Genomic DNA, 10,000 nt, shown 5'->3' with positions numbered 1-10,000 from the left:
GCGGACCAGCCAGTAATAAACTCCACACAGAGATTTCTTTGTGTGGAGTGTGTCCATGGCTGTTTGTACCCATCCGTCAGTGTGTGTGTGTGTGTGTGTGTGTGTGTGAGAGAGAGTAAGTCAGTAAGCATGCTTGTTTATGTCTGTGGCCGTCCATGTCTGTATCCCATGTTCTTCTGTCCATGTGAAGGTTTGTGTCCGTCAGTGTGTGTGTATGTATGTGCCTGTTTACCTGTGTGTGTGTGTTTGTGTCTGTGCGTGTGTGTGCATGTGCCTGTGTGTGTGTGTGTGTGGGCGCCTGTGTGTGCCTGTGTGTATTTGTGTGGGCGCCTGTGTGTGTGTTTGCGCGCCTGCCTGCGCGCAAGTGTGTGTGTGTGTGTTTGTATTAGAGCTCCACTGTCAGTAGTTTGTCTCTGCGTCCCCGGAGTGCTTTCCGCCTTCCACCCACCCGACCGTGTTCGCTACTCCTCCATGCAACGTGCTCTGACACAGAGAGTCCCTCACCCCTAACCCAGTGCCCCCCCCCCCCCCCCCCTGTACTGAGTGGGTGAGGGGGGGGGGGCACATGATCAGTAGGGCTGCTGTACCCTGGTGGGATGTGTTGCTGTGCTGTGTGTTCCGACCGGGGTCTGAACCCGAGCCGACCCCGTAACACATGACCCAGGCAGCCTCTGCCTGGGAGACCCTGGCACACACCCCCTGGTCCCACACCCCGACGCACACGCACATATGTGCACGTACACGCGCCTGCACTCACGCACGCGCGTATGTACACACCCATGAACACGCACAAACCCACGCCCACGCACGCACAAGCATAAACACATGCAAACACACACACAAATACACACACACACACACACACCACACAAGTACACACACTCACATATAAACACACACGCACATATAAACACACACGTATATACACACACACATACACACGCACAAACATATAAACAAGCATACACACACACATTCGCGCACACATGCATACATATGTGTTGCAACCAAACACCTTCTCTTTCTAAGGAAACACTTGCAGTGCAGCCCAGTGTTTAATTGGCTCCCACCTCCTCCTCCATCTCCTCCACCTCCTCCTCCTCCTCCTCCCAGGTGGGGAACTTGTTTTTCGCTTTGTCACCGGCTGATTAAAATGATAATGAGTGCGGTGGAAATGTTTTAAAGCTAGCTGGTCTGAGGAGAAGCTTCTAATCCTGGTGTGAACGTCCTCCTGCTCTGAGCTGTCATCACCTGGAACCTGCCCCGACCTGTGACAACAAACACCGTACCATACAATAGACAATGTTGTCTATTGTATGACAACATTGTATCCTGGTCGGTTTGTGTGTGTGTGTGTGTGTGTGTGTGCTCATCTATGGAAAGCCAAAAGGCTTTTTAATTGCACCGTGACATTCGCAGATTCAGTTGTTCAAACGCATTTTTTTAATGCCGCTTTTCATCAACTTTACAACGTTAAAGATGCATTATTGAATGCGTTCAATACCGCGATTTCATTACATACCAGCTTTCATAAGTCAAAAATGGCGCAAAAAAACTGTTTTAAAAACAAAATGTGCGTATTATACGGCATAATAAAATATGATTTACATGATACACATGTCTGAAATTAGGTGTACTTTTGACCCTTCTGGCCTTCTATAGTGTATATGCGTGTGTCTGTGTGTGTGTGTGTGTGTGTGTGTGTGTGTGTGTGTGCGTGTGTGAGACTAAGTTAAGGGGGATCTAGTTAAATGACTTGGGATATGAAAGGACTGATCTGATATTCGCCTGACACCGTTGATGAACTCATTTCAAAGCATCATTTTTCCAGAGGATACATATTTGAAAGGAAAATCGTCCTCTTTTGCAAAGAAAATGTAATAATCTTTCTCAGAATCTAGGGTTTAGGACAGTGCAGTCCAACACATCTCTAGCAATTATAGGGAAGAAAATGCACCCATTACATACAAGTTCTAGTCATAGTAATACAACTTAATTCTACTTGTTATTTTTATAATTGTGCATGATATTTATTATGACAATCATACATAATCATCAGACAAGACAATCACACTGGGATAAAACTACGAAAAGAAGCAATTACATACATCAATTGAGAGCATAAGGTGGCATTTATGAATTCTTAATGAAGCATCGTTCTTCTTATCGATGTTCACCACACACACCCCTTTGTCTCTTATCCGGTCCCTGTCTCCAGCTTCCCTGACTCCTCAAAGGAAATCTTTGGAGAGTGGCGAAGTCAATTTAGCATTTCAATCAAAAACACTGTCTAGCAGCAGTGAATATTTGTTCCTAATATCACAGCCTAATGAAGCGCTCTCCTCACTTCCCTCACAGGGCCGAGGTGCCTCAGGGGATATTGATGAATTTGCAAAAACATGCTTGTGAAATCCTGAACAAGTGTTTCAGGAGACACAGCCCCTCCCTGTTGATTTGGCATGTTCTGCCGATCCGTTCCTGCATGTGACACAATGTTTGGCCTTTCGGAATCAGTTGTATTGATTTCCACCAATTAGCGCGCGACGAATCAGACGGAGCAGGTTTGGTTACAATTAGCAATTGACCTATGAGGAGCTACGAGAAACCGCAAGGGCAGAAAATCCATTAGGGCTGACATCAATGGAGCCATTGGCAGAGCTGGAGACCGCGGTGGGGGGGGGCCGGGTCACCTGACCACAGACCCATGACTGGAGCCCCCGTAATGGGAAATAAGACGTGTCCCAAATAGTCCATTATTCAGTCCCTCCAGAAAAACGCGATTATGCGATCGCATAATTCAACGCATAATCGGCCAAAGTCTGCATATTCATGCGGGGTCCGCATTTTTTCAAATATGCCGCACTTTCACCGCATAAATTGCAGATTTCCGCACAAAATATGCGGGGCTTGCATGATTTCATAATCCCTGCATTTTCGTTGCAAAAAAGTCACATATATTTTAGCAGAAAGTTGAAAAATGTTGCGTTTACTTCACACAAGAGCAGCCATTTCCCCCTGTTGCCATGGGAACGTTATGAAGTGACGTAATTACGCGACGTGAACGTCATCGAAAAGCTGCATTTTCTGCATTTTTTCGCAAGTTCCCGCAATTTTTGTAAGTTCCCGCAATTTCATCGCATAAAATTGCATAAATATGCCGCATATTTCATCGCATTTTTAAGAAAACGTGCCGCATAATCAAGGATTTTTGGCCGCAACAATCACAAAAATATGCCGCATTTTTCTGGAGGGACTGATTATTCACCGCAGTATTACTGTACTCCCTTCTGAAAGGCTGCACTGAAACATGCAATCCTGCTGATTGACACACCAGTGAGGTTTTCTAGCCACCGGTTCAGTTGAGTTACTTTCAAACAGACACTCTTGAGATGTTCTCCTCGATTGCTCAAATTCCCTTTTTGCGTTTTTGGCAGACTCGTTTTTTTTACGCCATTTGGAAGTGCATCATCTGACACGAGCGTTGTAGTTGGAATGATAGGATCGGAGGATGGGCGTGGGAGTGTGTGTGGAGGATGGTTGGTTGAAACAGCCTCACCTGGCGGAGTCTGATTGGTCTCTGGGGCTGGGTGAGGCTGCACACGTGTTGCTTGTTGAGTAATCTAATGTACTCTATGCAGAGTCTAGGTGACCTCTGAACTAGTGAGTCTTCGTTCCTTTGCCACCAGGCATAACATACCAAACCAGAAGAAGTGTTGGTATAAAACCAAGAAAACTGCAGGATTCATCACCCTCATAAAACGTATAGTATATAAAGGGTTGATGTTTGACTGTGGACTTTAAGAGATGAAAGGTTTGACCAAGAAGTTCTCAAAGGAAGTGACAACTCTACATTGTTGACCACATGACAGCTTTGTCCGAAAGTCATTCTCCTCGCCAACAAGTTGTATTTTCTCTGTTTGCACTTGTAAACGCTAAGGGTTTGAAACCAATTTAGCAATAAAAACCCATTCAGCAGCAGCCTCGGCTTTACAAAAGGGTCGTCAGGGAAAAACAGTCTGTGGAAAAAGGCTTGAGATTGTATTTTTTTAAGAGAGACTTCATGGTTCAGTGTTGTGTTTTTGATGGAGAAGGGGGATCGTCTGAAGGGAGGCGGGGGGGGGGGGGGGAAACGTGAGCTGGATTAGGGGGGAATGTTCTGGAAAGCCCCGGTCTCATTGTGGTTCTGGAGGAATGGAGGAGATCTGCCAGGAGGAGGAGGAGGATGAAGAGGTGGAAGAAGAGGGATCTGGAGTTTGAGCGGTTCTTTACGCCTTTTTCTCATTCTCTCACCTTCTTCTCACTCTCTCGCTCTTCTCCCAATCTCTCACCTTTTTCTCGCTCTCTCTCAACTTTGTCGGCCTCTCTCTCGCATTTTTCTCACGATCTCGCATTCTTCTCACTCGCTCACCCTTTCCTCACTCGCTCATATTTCCTCTCTCCCTCACCTTTTCCTCCACTCTCTCACCTTTGTCTCACTCTCCCCCCTTTGTCTCACTCTCCCCCCTTTGTCTCACTCTCCCCCCTTCGTCTCAGTCTCTCTCTCACCTTGTCCCACTTTCCCCGCCTTTTTAAGAGAAGGAGGAGAGAGAGTGAGAGAGACGCTCTCTTAGGTGAAGCACATCTGCAAAGAACATAGAGAGAGAGAGAGAGAGAGAGAGAGGGGTGGGGGGCCTGGCTCTAGGCAGGAGAGGGGGATGCTTCGGGGTGAACGGGATTGTGTGGGCGGAGGGGGTGGGGCGCCTGGGGGAGAAGTGGATCCACTGTATGGGCCGTGCATTGCTAACAGATGTGAACCAAAACCGCGGTTTCAACACACAGCCCAACAGATGTAGGACACGTAGAGATACGCAGCTCTTGTTCCCGTTTCCACTCGCTCCGTGGTCGTTCCTTTCTCTCGCGTTTATATGCACGAACACACACACACACACATAGACAGACCGACAGACAGACAGACAGACACGCACACACGCGTGCAGACACACACGCATGCAGACACACACGCCTGCAGACACACACGTGCAGGCACACACACAGACACGTAGACACACACACACACACACACACACACACACACATTGATTAGGGGGAAGCCGTCCTTACCACTGACTTCATGTGGTAAAGATTGTGTGTTTGTGCGTTTTGTGTGTTGCTCTCCTGTTCCCTGCAGTCGCAGCGCTACAAGCTAACTGCTGTGGAGTCCCGTCAGTGTGGCTCAAACCGTCTACTGTTTTGATCACAGCGAGAGGCTTTAACTAAAACAATGGCTTGAATAATGAGAGAATGAGACAGAACCCCATGCGGGCTGAATTAGTCATGGGGGTGTCTGGTGTGTGCGTGATAGGCAGCAGGATATTGCCCTAATGTCAGATGGCCTTCCTAACCTCAAGGTCCTAATGTGTTTACCTGATTGAATCACGCAGGTATGTTGATGCTTAGCAATGCAATTACCATTGATAACTGTGTGTGTGTGTGTGTGTGTGTGTGTGTGTGTGTGTGTGTGTGTGGGGGGGGGGGTTGCATGCCGTTACGGATGTGTCCATCATGGACGGGTGGATTTTTTTTCAATCAATGGCTAATTTATAGTTTATGATGCCAGAAAATATCACAAACAAGTTTCAAATTTGGAGCAGATGTCGGGAGGAAGGGTTTTCTTCCCACACCAACACACACTCTCTCAACACACACACACACTCTCTCAACACACACACACATGCACGCACGCACGCACACACACACACTCTCATCCCTCCACACCCCTTAGCAGTGTACTTGCAGAGCAAGCATAGCTAGTTGTGGAATGAGGAGTCCGCCCCCTCACCCATGACGTGAGCGCGTGTGTCTATTAACTCCATGTACGTGTCATGTCCCAGTCCTTAGCGTTCTGTCTCTTCAGGAGGACACAGGTGGATATCCCCTTGGGATATTCCGAGCGATACGATGGGATATCATGCCGGGGGTCCAAGTGCTCGCGCCTGTGTTTGACCGAGTGTCCGCGCGTTCGTTTGTGGTCGGCGATGCGGACAGCTTCTGACCCATGTCTCTCTCTTGTCTCTTGCAGTCCGCCGCAGTCTCGGATGGAGGTGAGTAGCAATGCACGGCACTCATGTCTTTACACCTTTTCCTCACTCTCACCCTATTCTCGCTCTCTGTCATCTTTGTCTCAGTCTCTCACATTTGTCTCTGTCTCCCTCTCACCTTTGTCTCTGTCTCCCTCTCACCTTTGTCTCTGTCTCTCTCTCACCCTTGTCTGACTTTCTCTCAAATCACTCTCTGTCTGTTTTCGTTTCCATTCATGGAACTGAACTAAAGGCCTCACTTCCTGCTTCCTCTCTTCACCTCCCACTCACCGTGAACACCTTGACATCTTGTCCTCCCCTTTTCTGGATCAAACCCTGGAGCTCCCCCTAGCCCACAGACCCTCTGGGCATACAATACTTTAACCCTCAGTCCTGCGTACTGGAAAGTGATTGTTTCTGTACATGCAAACCAAAGGCGACCGAGCAGAACCGTCCAGCGCTATGGCTCTTGATGGACGCCTCGTAGCGTGGGGCCTCCGTCCTCTGAAGGGTGAATTAATTCCCTGGAGCAGATTCCGGTTCAACCTGCTCCTGTCTCTAGCTGAGGCTGCTGCCATGCAGACAGAATCAGGGGCATCAGAGCACACCGTTCTGACAATGGGAATGTTCAGGCGAACGCATGTTATGACTTCTCCTCACCTCTCGTTAGAGTCGTCTCATCTGCTCATGTGAGACAAACTCGTTCGTTGACTCACATGACTGCTCATGCTCTGCGTTTCTGTTGCTAATGCTCTCGTTAGAGTGACAGAGAACAAGTTCTTGAAACGTGAAATAACAAATTCATATGACAGAGCGATGCACCTGCTACACACCTACGGAACAGCTGACAGGGAAAGGGGAGGCATGAGTGTGCACGTCAAAGTCAGGTCATGAAGTCAGGTTTGCAAAAAGACAGGATTGTGGGGGTGTGGTCTTAAGCCCCGCCCCCTTGCTGGCTGGTGTAGTTTGTACTTGAAATTACTTCCTCAAAGTCTGAGTCGTCGTAGCTTCACCCAGGGTCGCCGTAATGTGAGAGACGTGAAGGCGTGAAGAAGTGAGGGTGGATGATATTAGTTATTCGATTTATTTGATTTGATTTATTTCTGTATCAAGACGCTAAGAATTTTAGAGCATGGTCCTTAATGCACACTTTGATCCTATTTAATTACATATCAAGAAGAAAATGACAGATTCCTGCTGTCAAATCAATTACATTCCGTTGATCCTTGCTTCCTATGAAGTTATCCTAGAATGTATTTTCTTGTAGAATGTATTTTCTTTGGCTGCAATATTCACACCTGAAGCCTTTTTACACGTGGAAAACATGCAAAGTGTGCGTTCAGCATTTCCTCCTCACCCCTGGCACATGGAGGCCCTCCATTTGACCGCCGCCACCCTCTCCAGGAAGCCCCAATTTGGGCGTCACTGCCCCCGGCCTCCTCCGATTGGAGGAGCTCAGTGCTGCTCTCACTGCTGCCTGCCGCATATCAAAGGCCCTCGCTACCGGTGTGTGTGTGTGTGTGTGTGTTTGTGTATGCACATGTTCTTGTGTGTGTACGTGTTTGTGTTTGTGTGTGTGCGCATGTCTTTGTATCTGTGTGTGTGCGCATGTTTTTGCATGTGTGTGTGCGTTTAGGCCCATGTGTGTGAGTGTGTGCGCCTTTGCGTGTGCAAATGTTTTGTGTGTGTGTGTGTGTGCGCGCGAGTGTATGTATGCGTGTGTGTGTGCGTGTGTGTGTGTGTGTACATGTTTTTGTGTGTATGCGTGTTTGCGCGCACATGTTTGTGTGTGCGAGCGTGTGTTTGCGTCTGTCTGTGGGCCAGACAGGCAGTGATGGTGGTAGCAGCTAGCTGAATGGCGGCGCATCGCTCAGCCTCTTCCCAGCCGGGCCGCCTCTCTGCTGTCCTCCTCCCTACTCCCCTCGGGTTATTGATGCAGTCTTTACCCCGGGATGTTGACCACTTGTTCAGATGAACAGCTCCTCGTCCGGGCCTCCCAGCGTGGGCAGAGGAGCTCAGATAACGGCTAACGGCTAACGGCTAATGGCTAATGGTTGGTTTCTCTGGAGCTTTGTGTGGGGCGGTTGCCTCTGTTGTACCTGCTTTGTCAACCGCTGCTTAAAAGCCACGATGGGACGATCACTTCAGCACCGAAACTCACTTTTGACGCCCTCATTACAACATACAATAAAAACATAAATACAAATGTACAATAGATAAAAAACCGTAGGTCAATGGTAAAAAATGAGAACAACATTTCAATACATATAAATAATACAATGGGGCAATTAAGAAAGCTATTAGAAACAAAAAAAATATTAAATGCGACTTCAATCTTCCCCTTGAGTCTATTCCATCTGTCAGGAGCATATCAATTTAAAAGCAATCTTTCCTGAGTTGCTATTGGTGCGTTGAATGACCACTCTACTGTGCGAATGGGAGCGAGTTTGATATGATGTACGGTATGAAACCTAGCAGTGAAGATAAGTTCATCGGGAGCTTTCCACTTAAGGCCTTGTAAATAAATAAAAGATAGTGTTGCTCTCTTCGGATGTGAGAGAGGGCCAGCCGACCTTCTTATACAACACACACATCAGAAGTGAGTTTTGGTGCTGTGTGTGTGTTTGACACTTGTGTCTGCATGTCTGACACGTGCGTCTGACGTGTGTGCATGTGTCTGCGTGTGTGTGCGCGTGTCTGACGCGTGTCTGCGTGTGTATGGCGCGTGACTGCGTGTGTGGTGGTCGATGGGGTGTGGGGGTGTAGGATGTGGTGCGGTTATGCTTCCATCGATCCTTCCCCGTGGAGTTTTAGCACAGAGCCAAAGGTCACTATGGATTCCCGCCTTGAGATTGCTTAATAAAGATGCAATACTCCTGCGTACGTGGCCCATTGTTCCGTACCAGAGGCCGCGTCGAGCCATGTGAGTCTCTGAGCACGAGAGTGTGTCGATACAATTCAATTCAATATTATTTGTATAAACTCCCATAATTAGCCAGCAGGAAATCTGAAGAAGGAACAGTGTCGGGATCCCTCCTTCCAGGGATGATCAGGAGTTCAATGGGTGCCATCATTGACAAACATACATACATACATACATACATACATACATACATACATACATACATACATACATACATACATACATACATACATACATACATACATACATAAACACACACACACTGACATATATACAGGCAGAACATTTTAAATCGGTGATGGGTTGCTGGCCGGTTAACCATAAGGAGATTCCAGGCAGTCAGTCGCAGTCACCGTAACACACATCGCATAGGTGGTGTTTCTGTGTAGAGCTGAGATAGTCAGTCAGTACTCTACGGCCTGCTGCCTTTATGAGCCCCGAAGGTGATCAATACTACACAAACACGCACATAGAAACACACACACACACACACACACACACACACACACACACACACTTAAACACACACACAAACACACTCAGACACACATTCAGAAACACATTCACACAACACACACAAACTTATACGCATACACACACATAATTATACACATACACACACACACACATACTTATACACATACACACACATACAAACACACACACAAACGGCAGGTTACAGTTCCATCCTGACTACACTCTGAATAATTCAGCCCCCTCCCCCCTGTGTGTGTGTGTGTGTGGCGTCCCGGATCACTTACCTCCCTGGATACCTGCCGAGGTGCGTCAGGCGTCAGTGTGAAGGCGGGTGCACGTCTCAACGTGTGTGTGTGTGTGTGCGCTCGAGGAAGGGACATTCGACTCTGGCGTCGTTGGCCGCGATCGCTCGAAGGAGCCTGCTGTGCGTCCCCTCGTTCGCAGGCGCCGTCCTCCATCTTTGTTTGGTGCTCCGTGTGTCCGTGTGCGTCTGCCAGCGGGAGACCTGAAAGTGTGTCTGTGTGTGTCTGTGTTTGTGCGTGCG

General features: G+C 47.9%; 1 protein-coding gene across 1 annotated transcript in view; it reads left to right on the top strand.

The window, feature by feature from the left end:
- Nucleotides 1-10,000, top strand: part of rgs12b (regulator of G protein signaling 12b) — a gene marked incomplete at its 3' end in the record, with an annotated part of 43,866 nt that overhangs the window by 24,083 nt on the left and 9,783 nt on the right. Inside the window, exon 6 of the mRNA XM_079730396.1 lies at nucleotides 6,059-6,080. Within this exon, the coding sequence (XP_079586522.1) occupies nucleotides 6,059-6,080 (22 nt within the window). The remainder of the gene's footprint in view (nucleotides 1-6,058; nucleotides 6,081-10,000) is intronic.

The sequence above is a fragment of the Pollachius pollachius genome, assembly GCF_949987615.1.
Source record: "Pollachius pollachius genome assembly, chromosome: 2".
Classification (NCBI taxonomy): domain Eukaryota; kingdom Metazoa; phylum Chordata; class Actinopteri; order Gadiformes; family Gadidae; genus Pollachius; species Pollachius pollachius.
This window is presented reverse-complemented; position numbering and strand designations above follow the sequence as displayed.